The following is a 21,005-nucleotide window of genomic DNA, read 5'->3' as shown; positions in this document are numbered from 1 at the left end:
TTTATATTGGGGGTCGGGAGGGGGCGGGGCGGGGGTCCCGAGACGTTGCCAAAGCATTTTCGGGGGTCCCCGGCCAAAAACGTTGAGAACCCCTGCTATAATGTATACATGCATAGTTTCATTATCTAGATATTCCAGCTTACATATGATTCATGATAACTACTCTTTATTATATATGTGATGTATTGTCATGCTTTTTGTTCTTGCTTAATGCAAGTCGCTCTGGATTAAGAGCGTCTGATAAATGCCTAAATTGTAAATTGTCTGGGACTATTGTGTGGCTTTCCTAATAATCAGCTTCTCCAATATTGTTAATATCCCTAGATTGTTTGTGATCTTACATACATGTCATGTATTAATTCCCGGGAATGGGGTCAGATATTGTCTTCTATCTAGTTTCATATCCAATTGAAAGGGGGGGGGGGGGGGGGGGGGGGAGCTCGCCAGAGAGGAGATATTTTACTAAAATACACGTTTTCTGTCTAGAACTTTCAAATGAATATGAACTATAGTCGCCAAAACTACTCCAAGTCTTATGAATTAATTATCGGGTGAGTGCACTCTGTGCTACTGGAACTACATATTTTCAGATGGGAGTCGGCGGCCAAATACAGATCATTCTGGGGGTCCTTGGCATGAAAATGTTTGAGAACCAGACATAGAAACATGGGGTCAGGCCTAAATGGTTTAAATGCCGACCAGTTCAGGTCAGTCTGCTACCAGACCAGACCAGTCTGCTATCAGACCAGTCTGCTATCAGACCAGACCAGACCAGTCTGCTATCAGACCAGACCAGACCAGACCAGTCTGCTATCAGACCAGACCAGACCAGTCTGCTATCAGACCAGACCAGACCAGTCTGCTACCAGACCAGACCAGACCAGTCTGCTATCAGACCAGACCAGACCAGTCTGCTATCAGACCAGACCAGACCAGTCTGCTATCAGACCAGACCAGACCAGTCTGCTATCAGACCAGACCAGACCAGACCAGTCTGCTATCAGACCAGACCAGACCAGTCTGCTATCAGACCAGACCAGACCAGTCTGCTACCAGACCAGACCAGACCAGACCAGTCTGCTATCAGACCAGACCAGACCAGTCTGCTATCAGACCAGACCAGACCAGTCTGCTATCAGACCAGACCAGACCAGTCTGCTACCAGACCAGACCAGACCAGTCTGCTACCAGACCAGACCAGACCAGACCAGTCTGCTATCAGACCAGACCAGACCAGTCTGCTACCAGACCAGACCAGACCAGTCTGCTACCAGACCAGACCAGACCAGACCAGTCTGCTATCAGACCAGACCAGACCAGTCTGCTACCAGACCAGACCAGACCAGTCTGCTACCAGACCAGACCAGACCAGACCAGACCAGACCAGTCTGCTACCAGACCAGACCAGACCAGTCTGCTACCAGACCAGACCAGACCAGTCTGCTATCAGACCAGACCAGACCAGTCTGCTATCAGACCAGACCAGACCAGTCTGCTATCAGACCAGACCAGACCAGTCTGCTATCAGACCAGACCAGACCAGACCAGACCAGTCTGCTATCAGACCAGACCAGACCAGTCTGCTATCAGACCAGACCAGACCAGTCTGCTATCAGACCAGACCAGACCAGTCTGCTATCAGACCAGACCAGTCTGCGTGCAGCGAGGATACTCTTCAACAAAACCAACTTACAGTTGATTTAAAATGTATTTTCAGAAACTATCTGAGGTGAGTCAGGTGACACACGTCATGTTTACACTCACTGACTGTCTGTGTCCCCTCTCTCTCCCCCTCCCCCCCCTCTCTCTCTCTCTCCCTCTCCGTCTGTCTCTCTCCCTGTCCCTGTCTCTGTCTCTGTCTCTCTCTCTCTCTCTCTCTCTCTCTCTCTCTCTCTCTCTCTCTCTCTCTGCAGACATTTGGTGATAATGAAGAAATAAACGTCTCCTCATCTCTCATCCAGACTGTCGTCCCACCCCGTCACGTCCCTCTGTCACAAAAACACAAATACCTCAACGCTCGCTGCTCCCACGGCTCACACACCCATAAACCCACAACAAGTGACTTCTTTCCCCCCCACAAGGGACCCCCACCACCGCCGCCCCTTCTCGCCCTTCTCCGCGACACCCCGAAACATTAAAACCAAGACATTCTGAACCCTCGCCACCTGGTGTTTGCGTTTATCAAATGCCCAAAAACAGCAAGGCCGTCAAGAGAGAGCTTGACGACGATGTCACGGAGTCAGCCAAGGACCTGCTTTCCAACGAGGACGCTTCGTGCTGCGACGACTCCTTCAAGAAGAGCTCGCTGATCGTCAACGGCCACGATGGCGGCGGCGGCGGGAACGGCGAGGGGAAACTGGAGGACTGCGACGTGGAGGAGGGCGGCGAGGAGGACGCGGAGGACGACACGCGGCCCGCCTGGAACAGCAAGCTGCAGTACATCCTGGCCCAGGTGGGCTTCTCTGTAGGCCTGGGGAACGTCTGGAGGTTCCCCTATCTCTGCCAGAAGAATGGAGGAGGTGAGTGAGAAGTAACCTCAACGTCACCCTAACCCCTAACCCCTACCCCCTAACCCCTACCTCTGCCAGAAGAACGGAGGTGGTGAGTGTGGAGTAACCTCAATGTCACCCTAACCCCTACCCCCTAACCCCTACCTCTGCCAGAAGAATGGAGGAGGTGAGTGAGAAGTAACCTCAATGTCACCCTAACCCCTAAGCCCTACCTCCTAACCCCTAACCCTGCTAGAAGAACGGAGGCGGTGAGTGAGAAGTTATCATGACGTTCAGTGGTTCTCAAAGTGGGGTACGGGGACCCCCCAGGGGTTCCAGGGGGGTCCCCCAGCTAAATGATAGTTTGGAACCAAATGGACCCTTATGGGTCTGTAACTCTGAGAGTGTACAAATGGAACCAAATGGACCCTTATGGGTCTGTAACTCTGAGAGTGTACAAATGGAACCAAATGGACCCTTATGGGTCTGTAACTCTGAGAGTGTAATAATGGAACCAAATGGACCCTTATGGGTCTGTAACTCTTGAGAGTGTACAAATGGAACCATTTGGAACATTTGTACACTCTCAGAGTTAAATTAACATTGATTTAATATAAATTGGGGGTCCCAGAGATAGAAATGCCATAAAAAGGGTGTCCGTAGCCTATAATAACGCATGTCAAACTGGGGGGTCCCTAAGCGTGTCTGCATGGGCAAGTCAGATTTAAGACTTTTTAAATGGAATTTAAGACCAATTTATCAATAACAATGACACAAATTACTCAGATTCTGTGTCAGTTTTGTCCACATAATAGAGTTCACCATAAGAAAACCAGTGCTATAGCCTAAGGAAAAGGACCCAAGGAAGGAACAGATGAGGGGTTCTCCATCTCCCAGGGTCTAGCCCATACAACTGCCCTCACCATCACTTCATGCGGCCCCAGGTTAATACTGAGATATTGATTTCAGTATTAAAATGTCATTGTCATCGGACTGCGACGCATTTTGAGCTTGTAGATCGGCTAATTTTGCTATGACATTATATGCAATGTGGCCCCTCTGGAGTGAGTAATATGATGGCCCTCTCCATCGTCAATGTTGCCCACCCCTGATCTAGCTGCCATTGAAAAGGGCCCTTGGTCTCGGCCAATACCGACAATAAGCCACTCCGACCTACTTTCTTACTTACTTATACTGAACTTAGCCTACTTACTTCCATTTGTAGGTCCTGGGTAAAGACCCAGACCTTCAACAACAACACGGTCCATTGATAAATCATTAACGTGAGTTATGAACTAAAGCCTGTAGTACAGTGGTTCCCATGGGGTCCGGGGGGTGTGCTGCCCGTAGCAGTGTGGTTACCAGGTATCCGCGGTGCGGGGGGTGCGCTGCCCGGAGCGCTGTGGTAACCAGGTCTTCGAGGTGAGGGGGGGGGGGGGGGGGTGCCATGTGCCATTGTCTGCCATGTGTCTGTTATTGTCTTCCATGTGTCTTTGTTATTGTCTCCCATGTGTCTGTTATTGTCTGTCATGTGTCTGTTATTGTCTGCCATGTGTCTGTTATTGTCTGTCATGTGTCTGTTATTGTCTGCCATGTGTCTGTTATTGTCTGTCATGTGTCTGTTATTGTCTGCCATGTGTCTGTTATTGTCTGCCATGTGTCTGTTATTGTCTGCCATGTGTCTGTTATTGTCTGTCATGTGTCTGTTATTGTCTTCTATGTGTCTGTTATTGTCTGTCATGTGTCTGTTATTGTCTTCCATGTGTCTGTTATTGTCTGCCATGTGTCTTTGTTATTGTCTGCCATGTGTCTGTTATTGTCTGACATGTGTCTGTTATTGTCTGTCATGTGTCTGTTATTGTCTGTCATGTGTCTGTTATTGTCTGCCATGTGTCTGTTATTGTCTGCCATGTGTCTGTTATTGTCTGTCATGTGTCTGTTATTGTCTGCCATGTGTCTGTTATTGTCTGCCATGTGTCTGTTATTGTCTGCCATGTGTCTGTTATTGTCTGTCATGTGTCTGTTATTGTCTTCTATGTGTCTGTTATTGTCTGTCATGTGTCTGTTATTGTCTTCCATGTGTCTGTTATTGTCTGCCATGTGTCTTTGTTATTGTCTGCCATGTGTCTGTTATTGTCTGACATGTGTCTGTTATTGTCTGTCATGTGTCTGTTATTGTCTGTCATGTGTCTGTTATTGTCTGCCATGTGTCTGTTATTGTCTGCCATGTGTCTGTTATTGTCTGCCATGTGTCTTTGTTATTGTCTTCCATGTGTCTGTTATTGTCTGCCATGTGTCTGTTATTGTCTGCCATGTGTCTGTTATTGTCTGTCATGTGTCTGTTATTGTCTGCCATGTGTCTTTGTTATTGTCTGCCATGTGTCTGTTATTGTCTGCCATGTGTCTGTTATTGTCTGTCATGTGTCTTTGTTATTGTCTGCCATGTGTCTGTTATTGTCTGTCATGTGTCTGTTATTGTCTTCCATGTGTCTTTGTTATTGTCTGCCATGTGTCTGTTATTGTCTGTCATGTGTCTGTTATTGTCTGCCATGTGTCTGTTATTGTCTGCCATGTGTCTGTTATTGTCTGCCATGTGTCTGTTATTGTCTGCCATGTGTCTGTTATTGTCTGCCATGTGTCTTTGTTATTGTCTGTCATGTGTCTGTTATTGTCTTCCATGTGTCTTTGTTATTGTCTGCCATGTGTCTTTGTTATTGTCTGTCATGTGTCTGTTATTGTCTGCCATGTGTCTGTTATTGTCTGCCATGTGTCTGTTATTGGCTGTCATGTGACACAGACCTGCGGTCTATGGCCTGACTCACACCTTCGCAACAGATTGATGTATGGCTGATGCATGAGACTTATTGACTGATGCAAGCTCGCAATTCATTTCCAATGGGAGTCACATGGTTTGACACAACATTTGTGTTGTATGAGGGGGTGGGGAGCAGTCGAAACACAGCCGAAAGCCGTACAACACAAATGTTGTGTCAAACCATGTGACTTCCATTGGAAATGCATTGGGGCAAGATGTAAACAAACTTTCATACATCTAGCATGCATCAATGTTGTATGCTAGATGCGAAGGTGTGAGTCAGGCCTTAGGCCTCACTCACACGGTCGCTGCAGATTGCTCTGTGCTTGCTGTATACAAAGGGTGTGACACAGCTTGCCCCAATGCATTTCCAATGGGAGTCACATGGTCTGACACAACACTTGTGTTGTATGAGGGGGAGGGGCGCAGTCGAAACACAGCCGAAAGCCATACAACAGCTTGTAGTCCAAAATGTAGTCCTCAAACCATGTGACTTCCATTGGAAATGCATTGGGGCGGCCATGACACTCACAGCATTCATACAGCAAGCATGCAGCAATGCATTAAAGGTCTGAGCGAGGCCTTAGGCTGAGCTCACACCTTCACATCTAGCATACAACATTGTTGGATGCTAGATGTAAACAAAGGGTAAGTGTTGTGGCCGCAATGCCGCAATGCCGCAATGCCGCAATGCCACAAGTGTTGTGGCCCCAATGCATTTCCAATGGAAGTCACATGGTTTGACACAACATTTGTGTTGTGGCTTTCGGCTGTGTTTCGACTGCCCCCCTCCCCTTCATACAACAAAAATGTTGTGTCAAACCATGTGACTCCCATTGGAAATTGATTGCGAGCTTGCATCAGTAAACAAGTCTCATGCATCAGCTATACAACAATCTGTTGTGCAGGTGTGAGTGAAGCCTAACTTGTATTTGGGTTTCAAGTTCAAGTTTATTGGTCATTTAAAAAAGACAAGAAGCCTTAGTTTATGATGCCTATACCCGTATAATATTTAAATAACTATGAAGGTAAACAATATATATAAAGAAAACAAAACAAACAAAAACACATACAGACAAAACAACACAACATAGACACATTGTACATTTACTATGACTGTAGGCTTATATCTTTACACCTGGTTTTATAGTTCTGACTGTAGGCCTATATCTTTACACCTGGTTTTATAGTTATGACCAGGCAACACCTGCTGTGTCCACCTGTCCCTGTTTGCTGTTCTAGTTACATGAAAGTCTCTGAGGTTTGGGAGGAAAACAATGGAGGCCGTCTGGGTGTGTTTCCATGATATTCCACATGGTCAACATGCATTTCCGCAATTGTTTTTATTTCTTTTTGCACACAAACAATGAGCTAGAATTAGATATCTTAATATCACTCTCAGCACAATGTCTGCAAACACACGCATGCACGCATAGGCACGCACCCACACCCACACAGGGTGAGAAAAATTCCTCGCTTCCAGTCCGTCCAGTCCTTGCGTCGTCCGTCAGTCTGGGAACGACCCCCAACTCAGCGTTCCTCGACGCAAGCAGAGAAAAGTACCCCTGGAGGCCTTTGGCAGCAGAGAGCGATGCTCCTCTGCTGCCATAGAGACCCCCAGCAGAGAGCGATGCTCCTCTGCTGCCATAGAGACCCCAGCAGAGAGCGATGCTCCTCTGCTGCCATAGAGACCCCCAGCTCGCACACACATAGACATCAAAGGGGGCTAAAACAACTGCCCTCTCCAGACCACGAATGCAGCATTTTCTACATGGTGAAAGAAATGCAAATGCCCTCCTCTCCTCTCCATGCCAGCATTCAGGAGAATTGCTTTTTTTCCGAAGTCTCCTGAACTTGAACACAGTATTTTGCGTTGAACAAATGTATTTAGAAATCCATGTCGTTACATCTGCATCTCCACTAGCTAAAGCGCCCCGAAAATAGCTGATCTACAAGCTCTCAACGCGTCGCAGCGTGACGCGTTGTGAGCTTGTAGATCTGCTATTTTCCCATATTTTGACCAAAAGTGCACCTCTTACAGGATTTCAGCCCCTGCCTCTCTAACCCTGTGAAAGAGGAAACCTTCGCCAGCGAAAATAATGCTCTCTGTGATTTGTTTTGGTGACAAGCTAGCGTGCCAGATTCTGTGAATGAAACAAGTGACCAGGTCTATGAAAACAAACCCAAATGAAGCAACCGGTTTCACCACTTGAGTCCTATTACATCAGCTATTTAAAAACAATAATCATGAAAGCAAGTCTAAATAAGCAACTACACTTCAGAAATAAGCCCGAACTAAAGCAACGTCGCTTATATTAAGCAGAACTGGCAACACTGCAAACAAGCGCTGCAGGCTGCTTTTTGCAGTTTAGTTTTTGACTAGTCTGAAGAAGTTTGTTTGGTCTGGAGGCACCTTTAGAGGTGGTCTGGAGGCACCTTTAGAGGTGGTCTGGAGGCACCTTTAGAGGTGGTCTGGAGGCACCTTTAGAGGTGTCTGGAGGCACCTTTAGAGGTTTCTGGAGGCACCTTTAGAGGTGTTTGGTCTGGAGGCACCTTTAGAGGTGTTTGGAGGCACCTTTAGAGGTGTTTGGTCTGGAGGCACCTTTAGAGGTGTTTGGAGGCACCTTTAGAGGTGTTTGGTCTGGAGGCACCTTTAGAGGTGTTTGGAGGCACCTTTAGAGGTGTTTGGTCTGGAGGCACCTTTAGAGGTGTCTGGAGGCACCTTTAGAGGTGTTTGGTCTGGAGGCACCTTTAGAGGTGCGCTGCGACGTGTTGTGAGCTTGTAGATCAGCTATTTTTTGGGGTGCGACCCAGCACTCTTTGGCTAGTGGAGATGCAGGTGTAACGACATGGATTTAAAAACAAATTAGTTCAACGCAAAATGCTGCGTTTCAAGTTCAGGAGACTTCGGGGGAAAAAAGCTATTTTCCTGAATGCTGCCTTCTGTCTGGCATGGCATGGAAAGGGAGATGAAGGGCATTTACATTTCTTTCACCATGTAGTAAATGCTGCATTCGTGGTCTGGAGAGGGCAGTTGTTTTACAGACGGGTAAAAGGCAGTTGTTTTACAGACGGGTAAAAGGGCAGTTGTTTTACAGACGGGTAAAAGGCAGTTGTTTTACAGACGGGTAAAAGGGCAGTTGTTTTACAGACGGGTAAAAGGGCAGGGGCTGAAGCCCCCTTTGATGTCTATGTGTGCACGTTCCTGGACATGTCCACTCTGTGTTCTAATATGACACTCTGTGTAATGGTTGGGTCTTCCGTGGTCCTCATTCACCCCCCAGGCTGTAACACAGAGGAGCCTCTGCTGTAATTTGGTTAATTTCAGACTGCCGTGTCTTTCCCGGTTTCCCGGAAATTGTTTGATTGCACCCACACACCAGCAGATACAATTAAAGAGACTGCTTTAGTGTGTGTGTGTGTGTGTGTGTGTGTGTGTGTGTGTGTGTGTGTGTGTGTGTGTGTGTGTGTGTGTGTGTGTGTGTGTGTGTGTGTGTGTGTGTGTGTGCGCGCCCGTGCGCGTACGTGAGACAGAGAGAGATAAAGTGCATGTTCTGCGGCGGTCCACTGCCAGGGCCCGGGGGGTCCACGGGGATCCTGGTCTTTTTGAGTAGCTGTTTAAACTGGTCTTCTGGGTCCCCCTAGCAGCCTAGAACCATGGGCCAGTTCACCAAACAGGGTCTGTTTGGGGAGGGATGAGTCGTCCTTTTCGATATAAGTGACCGAGGAAGCGCAGCTGGTTCTTGGCGATGATCGCTTCCACGCTTGGGAGGCCGGCATGGGTTAGAACATCATTGTTGGTGATGCGTTCTTCCCAGCCAATTCCCAGGATTGCACGCAGCTTTTGCTGGTGAAACCTCTCCAGGGTCCTGATGTTTTTCCGATAGAGGGTCCAGCTCTCTCACCCGTAGAGAAGGGTTGGAATCACAACAGCTCTGTAGACACCGATCTTGGTTTGTGCGGACAGGCCATGTTGTGAAAAGACACGGTGGTGGAGCTGGCCGAAGGCTTGATGGGCAGAGCGAGTCCTGTTATTGATATCCTCGCTAGGGTCGTTGGTGTTGTTGATCATAGACCTGAGGTAGCAACATCTGGGAGTTGCCATGGATGGATACGTCAAAAGGCTGGAGAGGATGCGCAGGGTGGGCTTGCGCCAGGATTTTTGTCTTTCCAAAACATTGACTTCCAGTCCTGCACTCTCATATGCCTCATGTGTGTGTGTGTGTGTGTGTGTGTGTGTGTGTGTGTGTGTGTGCGTGTGCGTGCGTGCGTGCGTGCGTGCGTGCGTGCGTGCGTGCGTGCGTGCGCGACTGCGCATATGTGAGACAGAGAGAGAAAGAGAGAGATAAAGTGCATGTTCTGTGGCGCTATAACAGGCCAATGTGAAAAGGGTAGGATATATTCCTCAGCCTAGTAGGAAAGTGCGTGAACGATTTCACGTAAATTGCACGCTGCGTTCATGATTTCAGGCTTTTTGTACACAGAGATCTCCATGTGGGACACAGACAGACAGATACAGAGATCTCCATGTGGGACACAGACAGACAGATACAGAGATCTCCATGTGGGACACAGACAGACAGATACAGAGATCTCCATGTGGGACACAGACAGACAGATACAGAGATCTCCATGTGGGACACAGACAGACAGATACAGAGATCTCCATGTGGGACACAGACAGACAGATACAGAGATCTCCATGTGGGACACAGACAGCCAGATACAGAGATCTCCATGTGGGACACAGACAGACAGATACAGAGATCTCCATGTGGGACACAGACAGACAGATACAGAGATCTCCATGTGGGACACAGACAGACAGATACAGAGATCTCCATGTGGGACACAGACAGACAGATACAGAGATCTCCATGTGGGACACAGACAGACAGATACAGAGATCTCCATGTGGGACACAGACAGACAGATAGAGATCTCCATGTGGGACACAGACAGATAGACAGTTAAAACGGGTCCTGTGACAAGTTGACAACGGGTATTATTAGGTTCCCAAGTTGCATCGTTCTCAAGTAGGCCGGTGGTCGACGAGCGCGTACAGGTCTAGTCTGCCCTACTGTACTGTGTCCTACCTAGGAGCCTATCTGGTTCCCTATCTGACCTACTGTAATGTGTCCTTCCCAGGAGCCTACCTGGTTCCCTACCTGATCCTCCTGATCCTGATCGGGATCCCGTTGTTCTTCCTGGAGCTGGCGGTGGGCCAGAGGATCCGCCGGGGGAGCATCGGCGTCTGGAACTTCATCAGCCCTCGACTCGGGGGAATCGGCTTCGCCAGCTGTGTGGTGAGTAATAATAATAATTAATTGCATTTTATAGCGCTTTTCCATGTGCTCAAAGCGCTTTACAGTGGTTCATTCATTCATACATTGGGAGGTGAAGGTCCATTCATTCATACATTGGGAGGTGAAGGTCCATTCATTCATACATTGGGAGGTGAAGGTTCATTCATTCATACATTGGGAGGTGAAGGTTCATTCATTCATACATTGGGAGGTGAAGGTTCATTCATTCATACATTGGGAGGTGAAGGTTAATTCATTCATACATTGGGAGGTGAATGTTCATTCATTCATACATTGGGAGGTGAAGGTCCATTCATTCATACATTGGGAGGTGAAGGTTCATTCATTCATACATTGGGAGGTGAAGGTTCATTCATTCATACATTGGGAGGTGAAGGTTCATTCATTCATACATTGGGAGGTGAAGGTCCATTCATTCATTCATTCATTGGGAGGTGAATGTTCATTAATTCATACATTGGGAGGTGAAGGTTCATCCATTCATACATTGGGAGGTGAAGGTCCATTCATTCATACATTGGGAGGTGAAGGTTAATTAATTCATACATTGGGAGGTGAAGGTTCATCCATTCATACATTGGGAGGTGAAGGTTCATTCATTCATACATTGGGAGGTGAAGGTTCATTCATTCATACATTGGGAGGTGAAGGTTCATTCATTCATACATTGGGAGGTGAAGGTCCATTCATTCATACATTGGGAGGTGAAGGTTCATTCATTCATACATTGGGAGGTGAAGGTTCATTCATTCATACATTGGGAGGTGAAGGTTCATTCATTCATACATTGGGAGGTGAAGGTCCATTCATTCATACATTGGGAGGTGAAGGTTCATTCATTCATACATTGGGAGGTGAAGGTTCATTAATTCATACATTGGGAGGTGAAGGTTCATTCATTCATACATTGGGAGGTGAAGGTTCATTCATTCATACATTGGGAGGTGAAGGTTCATTCATCCATACATTGGGAGGTGAAGGTCCATTCATTCATACATTGGGAGGTGAAGGTCCATTCATTCATACATTGGGAGGTGAAGGTTCATTCATTCATACATTGGGAGGTGAAGGTTCATTAATTCATACATTGGGAGGTGAAGGTTCATTCATTCATACATTGGGAGGTGAAGGTTCATTCATTCATACATTGGGAGGTGAAGCGGCGAACAGTCGACGCCAGCGTCCTCACTTCCCACATTCACACACCGACGGTGGCGAGCTCACACCGACCGACTCATTGGAGGCAATGTAGGGTTCAGTGTCTTGCCCAAGGACACTTCCACATGTGGACAGGAGGAGCCGGGATTCGAACCGCCGACCCACGGGTCATTGGACGACCTGCTCTACCTCCTGAGCCACAGTCGCCCCAGTATAAAGGCTACACCAGTGCTTCCCAGAGTTCCCCCAGCAGGGGTCCTTGAGGGAGTTCCAGGGGGTCCCCAGCTAAATGATAGTTTGGAACAAAATGGACCCTTATGGGTATGTAACTCTGAGAGTGTACAAATGGAACCAAATGGACCCGTTATTTCATTTCGTTCCATTTGTACACTCTCAGAGTTAAATTAACATTGATTTTAAAACATAAATTGAGGACTCAGAGATAGAAATGCCATTAAATGGGGGGTCCGTAGACTAATGCATGTCAAACTGGGGGGTCCTTGAAATTAAAATGGTTGAGAATCACTGCTAGCTAGAGCCATACAAATCTTCTCTTATGGGGGTCCCTGGCGTAACTTTTGAAAAGGGGGGTCCGTGGGCTGATTAGTGTCCATTTTAGGGGTCCTTGACATGAAAAGGTTTGGGAACCACTGGGAACACTGGGAACACTGGGCTACACCACAGCTGGGGGTTCTCAAATGTTTTTTGGGCCCAGGTTGAGAAATGAGGCACAGATCGAGCTTTTTGGGTACCTCTTTTAGCAGGGGACAGTGGCATGCACAGATAGACACTAGGGGGTGCTAGAGCACCCCCTGCCCTTTTGGCAATGTGCCACTCGGTGGCGCGCTACGAGCTTGTAGATCTGCTATTTTTCAATAGCTAAAGCATAACATAATGCTAACACCAAAAGGGGTTCCCGCCCAAAATAGATTAAGGCAACCGGCCGGTTCCACGCGCTGCACAAGGTGCCCTTTTTTAACTTGAGCACCTGCCCCTCTAAATGTCTGTGCACGCCACTGGCAGGGGAGAAATATTTCCAAGCACCCCCTCATCGACCGCAATGCCAATAAGCACATACTTACAACATTACATTTAGATGCCATTGGAACAATTTGTATTAAAAACTTAAGTAATTTCATAGTCAAACAGAAACCACTACAGGGCTATTCAACTAAATTGTTCAGGGGGCCACGTTGGGGCCGGACTGCCCCCCACCAAGCTATTATTATATGTACACTTGACAACTGGCTATTTTGACAGCGTCCCTCGACCCCACCATGAGTGTTCGACTGTAGGTCATATAACATCAAATACATTTTAAGTGAGATTATGTAAATGAGTTGGTGATTATGATTACAGTACATTTCTATTTATGTGCACTTGCACTGAGCGGCGAGTCCCAATAGTACTGTGACCACTTTGTCTCTGAGTGAAAGACCACATGTTGTCATGATTAATCAAATACTCCCAATACAATCCTCAGATATGAATAAGATCTTCTATTTTGGGTTCTTCCATAAAAAGCTGCAGTGTGTGTAGCTCACCTCAAACTAGGGAAACCATGGGAAACATATATATCTATATAGGCAATACAGATTGTTGGTCTTCAGGTTGTATTGCTTATGTAGTGTAGAGACTTTACAACGGCTAATAACTCTGTGTTGTGCCTCACACGTTGACGTTCTCCATGTTCAGAAACGGGTCTCATGGTCGCAGAGAACGTATTTCCTGTAGGCGGAGGCGACATATCTGTGGTGTAAACTCGCAGGTCTTCTACTACATTGAATTGAGTGACTGATGTTAGTCTGCCTCAAACGTTACTCTTCTACCTGCTTTTTACTAACACTAACTTTACAAAGATACTGAATGAACTTTAACTCATACTAAGCATTTGAAGTATAAGGTATAACGTACAGCAGCCTTGTGTTCATAAAACAGAAAGATTGGGTATTGGGTAAGATGTTATGTATCTTTCAGGACCTTTCACTGCTTCGTCTCAACCATTACTCTATGGCTCTGCTCTCACCCACCGCGGTGGATATTTTGACATTCAGTTTCTCTCCAAAGTTGAATGTTGCCACCACTGTTGGAGCAGCAATAAACTACACAGGTTCATCCTGATGTTCTGGAGCATCTTTATAAAGTTAGTGTTAGTATAAAGCAGGTAAAAGAGTAACGTTTGAGCAGACTAACATCAGTCACTCTACCGTTCAATGTAGTAGAAGACCTGCGAGTTTACACAGCAGATATGTCGGCTCCGCCTACAGGAAATACGCTGAGACCATGACACCCGTTTCTGAATTTGTCTATAGGTGTGTTTCTGTTCTCTGACGTTCTCCATGTCCTCCATGTCCTCCATGTCCTCCATGTCCTCCATGTCCTCCCTGTCCTCCCTGTCCTCCATGTCCTCCATGTCATCCATGTCCTCCCTGTCCTCCATGTCCTCCCTGTCCTCCCTGTCCTCCCCACAGGTGTGTTTCTTTGTGGCGCTGTACTACAACGTGATAATTGGCTGGAGTTTCTTCTACTTCTCGCAGTCCTTCCAGCAACCTCTGCCGTGGCACGAGTGTCCACTCATCAAGAACAAGACCACTACATGTAAGTACACGAGTGTCCACTCAGACAGAACAAGACCACTACATGTAAGTACACGAGTGTCCACTCAGACAGAACAAGACCACTACATGTAAGTAACGAGTGTCCACTCGTACAGAACAAGACCACTACATGTAAGTACACGAGTGTCCACTCGTACAGAACAAGACCACTACATGTAAGTAACGAGTGTCCACTCGTACAGAACAAGACCACTACATGTAAGTAACGAGTGTCCAGTCGTACAGAACAAGACCACTACATGTAAGTAACGAGTGTCCTCTCGTACAGAACAAGACCACTACATGTAAGTAACGAGTGTCCACTCGTACAGAACAAGACCACTACATGTAAGTAACGAGTGTCCACTCGTACAGAACAAGACCACTACATGTAAGTAACGAGTGTCCACTCGTACAGAACAAGACCACTACATGTAAGTAACGAGTGTCCACTCGTACAGAACAAGACCACTACATGTAAGTAACGAGTGTCCACTCAGACAGAACAAGACCACTACATGTAAGTACACGAGTGTCCACTCGTACAGAACAAGACCACTACATGTAAGTACACGAGTGTCCACTCAGACAGAACAAGACCACTACATGTAAGTAACGAGTGTCCACTCAGACAGAACAAGACCACTACATGTAAGTAACGAGTGTCCACTCAGACAGAACAAGACCACTACATGTAAGTAACGAGTGTCCACTCAGACAGAACAAGACCACTACATGTAAGTAACGAGTGTCCACTTGTACAGAACAAGACCACTACATGTAAGGCACACTAATGTGTTTAATCCGTTTAGACATTTAGAGTTAAAAACATTCACTTTGAAAGAATATATATTCAAAGATTTGCGCCACATTTTTACGATTTTTCAAAAACCTACAAGCTCGTAGCGCGCCACTTGGTGGCGTGCTATGAGCTTGTAGATCTGCTATTTTTCAATAGCTAAATTATAACATAATGTTATAATGCGAAAGTTTTATTTTTTAAGTTTTATTTTTGGTATTTTTCTACTGTGTGCGTGCGTGCATGCATGCGTGCGTGCGTGCGTGCGTGTGTTTTTTGTGTGTGATACAGCTGCGCCCTCTGGTGGCGGGCAGGTGGTGTTACAGCATGACACACAGACAGACGAGCTAGGCAGGCTTCTATAGTAATCGCTCACTGCATTCACAATGAACGGAGGTGATCCACTGACTCCTGGGCTGTGGTTGTCTGTCCGTGTGGTTCCTCAATGAACGGAGGTGATCCACTAGACTCCTGGGCTGTGGTTGTCTGTCTGTGTTGTTGAGGTGATCCACTAGACTCCTGGGCTGTGGTTGTCTGTCTGTGTTGTTGAGGTGATCCACTAGACTCCTGGGCTGTGGTTGTCTGTCTGTGTTGTTGAGGTGATCCACTAGACTCCTGGGCTGTGGTTGTCTGTCTGTGTTGTTGAGGTGATCCACTAGACTCCTGGGCTGTGGTTGTCTGTCTGTGTTGTTGAGGTGATCCACTAACTCCTGGGCTGTGGTTGTCTGTCTGTGTTGTTGAGGTGATCCACTGACTCCTGGGCTGTGGTTGTCTGTCTGTGTTGTTGAGGTGATCCACTGACTCCTGGGCTGTGGTTGTCTGTCTGTGTTGTTGAGGTGATCCACTGACTCCTGGGCTGTGGTTGTCTGTCTGTGTTGTTGAGGTGATCCACTGACTCCTGGGCTGTGGTTGTCTGTCTGTGTTGTTGAGGTGATCCACTGACTCCTGGGCTGTGGTTGTCTGTCTGTGTTGTTGAGGTGATCCACTAGACTCCTGGGCTGTGGTTGTCTGTCCGTGTTGTTGAGGTGATCCACTGACTCCTGGGCTGTGGTTGTCTGTCTGTGTTGTTGAGGTGATCCACTGACTCCTGGGCTGTGGTTGTCTGTCTGTGTTGTTGAGGTGATCCACTGACTCCTGGGCTGTGGTTGTCTGTCTGTGTTGTTGAGGTGATCCACTGACCCCTGGGCTGTGGTTGTCTGTCTGTGTTGTTGAGGTGATCCACTGACTCCTGGGCTGTGGTTGTCTGTCCGTGTGGTTGAGGTGATCCACTGACTCCTGGGCTGTGGTTGTCTGTCTGTGTTGTTGAGGTGATCCACTGACTCCTGGGCTGTGGTTGTCTGTCTGTGTTGTTGAGGTGATCCACTGACTCCTGGGCGGTGGTTGTCTGTCCGTGTTGTTCCTCAGATGTGGTTCCAGAGTGTGAGAAGAGCTCCGCCACCACCTACTACTGGTACCGCGAGGCCTTGAACATCTCCAACAGCATCTCCGAGGGCGGAGGTCTCAACTGGAAGATGACCGTCTGCCTCCTGGCGGCCTGGTCCATGGTCTGCCTCGCCATGATCAAGGGAATCCAGTCCTCAGGGAAGGTGAGTCACAATAGTGCAGTGGCAGATGCAATCCTAAGTGGAGGGGAAAGTACAGTAGAGTACAGTAGAGTACAGCAACTTGCAATGGGCCTGGTATACAAGATACTCCTCAGTGATACCCATGTACCTGTCTAACTACTTCAATGATACCCATGTACCTGTCTAACTACTTCAGTGATACCCATGTACCTGTCGAACTAATTCAGTGATACCCATGTACCTGTCTAACTACTTCAATGATACCCATGTACCGGTCTAACTACTTCAGTGATACCCATGTACCTGTCTAACTACTTCAGTGATACCCATGTACCTGTCTAACTACTTCAGTGATACCCATGTACCTGTCTAACTACTTCAATGATACCCATGTACCTGTCTAACTACTTCAATGATACCCATGTACCGGTCTAACTACTTCAGTGATACCCATGTACCTATCTTACTACTTCAGTGATACCCATGTACCTGTCTAACTACTTACAAAACCTCAATCAATCAATCACGTTCAACCCACATTTGGCACGAACAAAGGTTTAAATTAATTCTCCTGGTATGCCACCAGAATGTGGACTAGCTGCCCTATCAGCAGCCACACAGAAGTGTGAATCACTCTATACCCTCTTTCTAAACTGCCCTAAAAGAACAGTCTACAGGTTTCAGAACTGGCCCCAGTAGTAAAGAACAGTCTACAGGTTTCAGAACTGGCCCCAGTAGTAAAGAACAGTCTGCAGGTTTCAGAACTGGCCCCAGTAGTAAAGAACAGTCTACAGGTTTCAGAACTGGCCCCAGTAGTAAAGAACAGTCTGCAGGTTTCAGAACTGGCCCCTAGTAGTAAAGAACAGTCTACAGGTTTCAGAACTGGCCCCTAGTAGTAAAGAACAGTCTACAGGTTTCAGAACTGGCCCCAGTAAAGAACAGTCTACAGGTTTCAGAACTGGCCCCAGTAAAGAACAGTCTGCAGGTTTCAGAACTGGCCCCAGTAAAGAACAGTCTACAGGTTTCAGAACTGGCCCCAGTAAAGAACAGTCTGCAGGTTTCAGAACTGGCCCCAGTAAAGAACAGTCTGCAGGTTTCAGAACTGGCCCCAGTAGTAAAGACCAGTCTACAGGTTTCAGAACTGGCCCCAGTAAAGAACAGGCTACAGGTTTCAGAACTGGCCCCAGTAAAGAACAGTCTGCAGGTTTCAGAACTGGCCCCAGTAAAGAACAGTCTGCAGGTTTCAGAACTGGCCCCAGTAAAGAACAGTCTGCAGGTTTCAGAACTGGCCCCAGTAAAGAACAGTCTACAGGTTTCAGAACTGGCCCCAGTAGTAAAGAACAGTCTACAGGTTTCAGAACTGACCCCAGTAGTAAAGAACAGTCTACAGGTTTCAGAACTGGCCCCAGTAAAGAACAGTCTACAGGTTTCAGAACTGGCCCCAGTATAGAACAGTCTACAGGTTTCAGAACTGGCCCCAGTAAAGAACAGTCTACAGGTTTCAGAACTGGCCCCAGTAAAGAACAGTCTACAGGTTTCAGAACTGACCCCAGTAGTAAAGAACAGTCTACAGGTTTCAGAACTGGCCCCAGTAAAGAACAGTCTACAGGTTTCAGAACTGGCCCCAGTAAAGAACAGTCTACAGGTTTCAGAACTGGCCCCAGTAAAGAACAGTCTACAGGTTTCAGAACTGACCCCAGTAGTAAAGACCAGTCTACAGGTTTCAGAACTGACCCCAGTAGAAAAGAACAGTCTACAGGTTTCAGAACTGGCCCCAGTAAAGAACAGTCTACAGGTTTCAGAACTGGCCCCAGTAGTAAAGAACAGTCTGCAGGTTTCAGAACTGGCCCCAGTAGTAAAGAACAGTCTACAGGTTTCAGAACTGACCCCAGTAAAGAACAGTCTATAGGTTTCAGAACTGACCCCAGTAAAGAACAGTCTACAGGTTTCAGAACTGGCCCCAGTAGTAAAGAACAGTCTGCAGGTTTCAGAACTGGCCCCAGTAAAGAACAGTCTATAGGTTTCAGAACTGGCCCCTAGTAGTAAAGAACAGTCTACAGGTTTCAGAACTGGCCCCTAGTAGTAAAGACCAGTCTACAGGTTTCAGAACTGACCCCAGTAAAGAACAGTCTACAGGTTTCAGAACTGGCCCCAGTAAAGAACAGTCTACAGGTTTCAGAACTGGCCCCAGTAAAGAACAGTCTACAGGTTTCAGAACTGGCCCCAGTAAAGAACAGTCTACAGGTTTCAGAACTGGCCCCAGTAAAGAACAGTCTGCAGGTTTCAGAACTGGCCCCAGTAAAGAACAGTCTGCAGGTTTCAGAACTGGCCCCAGTAGTAAAGACCAGTCTACAGGTTTCAGAACTGGCCCCAGTAAAGAACAGTCTACAGGTTTCAGAACTGGCCCCAGTAAAGAACAGTCTACAGGTTTCAGAACTGGCCCCAGTAAAGAACAGTCTACAGGTTTCAGAACTGGCCCCAGTAGTAAAGAACAGTCTACAGGTTTCAGAACTGGCCCCAGTAAAGAACAGTCTACAGGTTTCAGAACTGGCCCCAGTAAAGAACAGTCTACAGGTTTCAGAACTGACCCCAGTAAAGAACAGTCTACAGGTTTCAGAACTGACCCCAGTAAAGAACAGTCTACAGGTTTCAGAACTGGCCCCAGTAAAGAACAGTCTACAGGTTTCAGAACTGGCCCCAGTAGTAAAGAACAGTCTACAGGTTTCAGAACTGGCCCCAGTAAAGAACAGTCTACAGGTTTCAGAACTGACCCCAGTAAAGAACAGTCTACAGGTTTCAGAACTGACCCCAGTAAAGAACAGTCTATAGGTTTCAGAACTGGCCCCAGTAGTAAAGAACAGTCTACAGGTTTCAGAACTGACCCCAGTAAAGAACAGTCTATAGGTTTCAGAACTGGCCCCAGTAAAGAACAGTCTACAGGTTTCAGAACTGGCCCCAGTAAAGAACAGTCTACAGGTTTCAGAACTGGCCCCAGTAAAGAACAGTCTACAGGTTTCAGAACTGACCCCAGTAAAGAACAGTCTACAGGTTTCAGAACTGACCCCAGTAAAGAACAGTCTATAGGTTTCAGAACTGACCCCAGTAGTAAAGAACAGTCTACAGGTTTCAGAACTGACCCCAGTAAAGAACAGTCTATAGGTTTCAGAACTGGCCCCAGTAAAGAACAGTCTACAGGTTTCAGAACTGACCCCAGTAAAGAACAGTCTACAGGTTTCAGAACTGACCCCAGTAAAGAACAGTCTACAGGTTTCAGAACTGACCCCAGTAGTAAAGAACAGTCTACAGGTTTCAGAACTGGCCCCAGTAAAGAACAGTCTACAGGTTTCAGAACTGGCCCCAGTATAGAACAGTCTACAGGTTTCAGAACTGGCCCCAGTAAAGAACAGTCTACAGGTTTCAGAACTGGCCCCAGTAAAGAACAGTCTACAGGTTTCAGAACTGACCCCAGTAGTAAAGAACAGTCTACAGGTTTCAGAACTGGCCCCAGTAAAGAACAGTCTACAGGTTTCAGAACTGGCCCCAGTAAAGAACAGTCTACAGGTTTCAGAACTGGCCCCAGTAAAGAACAGTCTACAGGTTTCAGAACTGACCCCAGTAGTAAAGACCAGTCTACAGGTTTCAGAACTGACCCCAGTAGAAAAGAACAGTCTACAGGTTTCAGAACTGGCCCCAGTAAAGAACAGTCTACAGGTTTCAGAACTGGCCCCAGTAGTAAAGAACAGTCTGCAGGTTTCAGAACTGGCCCCAGTAGTAAAGAACAGTCTACAGGTTTCAGAACTGACCCCAGTAAAGAACAGTCTATAGGTTTCAGAACTGACCCCAGTAAAGAACAGTCTACAGGTTTCAGAACTGGCCCCAGTAGTAAAGAACAGTCTGCAGGTTTCAGAACTGGCCCCAGTAAAGAACAGTCTATAGGTTTCAGAACTGGCCCCTAGTAGTAAAGAACAGTCTACAGGTTTCAGAACTGGCCCCTAGTAGTAAAGACCAGTCTACAGGTTTCAGAACTGACCCCAGTAAAGAACAGTCTACAGGTTTCAGAACTGGCCCCAGTAAAGAACAGTCTACAGGTTTCAGAACTGGCCCCAGTAAAGAACAGTCTACAGGTTTCAGAACTGGCCCCAGTAAAGAACAGTCTACAGGTTTCAGAACTGGCCCCAGTAAAGAACAGTCTGCAGGTTTCAGAACTGGCCCCAGTAAAGAACAGTCTGCAGGTTTCAGAACTGGCCCCAGTAGT

General features: G+C 47.1%; 1 protein-coding gene across 1 annotated transcript in view; it reads left to right on the top strand.

Annotated features, from left to right (window-relative positions):
• Positions 1–2,185: 2,185 nt before the first annotated feature.
• The window catches only part of slc6a15 (solute carrier family 6 member 15), a gene marked incomplete at both ends in the record, with an annotated part of 68,265 nt that continues 49,445 nt past the window's right edge, over positions 2,186–21,005 (top strand). Inside the window, 4 exons of the mRNA XM_079501389.1 lie at positions 2,186–2,519; positions 10,453–10,610; positions 14,261–14,387; positions 16,590–16,771. Coding sequence (XP_079357515.1) covers positions 2,186–2,519; positions 10,453–10,610; positions 14,261–14,387; positions 16,590–16,771 — 801 coding nt within the window. The remainder of the gene's footprint in view (positions 2,520–10,452; positions 10,611–14,260; positions 14,388–16,589; positions 16,772–21,005) is intronic.

This window comes from Electrona antarctica (genome assembly GCF_951216825.1).
Source record: "Electrona antarctica genome assembly, chromosome: 5".
Classification (NCBI taxonomy): domain Eukaryota; kingdom Metazoa; phylum Chordata; class Actinopteri; order Myctophiformes; family Myctophidae; genus Electrona; species Electrona antarctica.
Note: the sequence above shows the minus strand (reverse complement) of the source record. Positions and strands in the feature narration are given on the sequence as shown.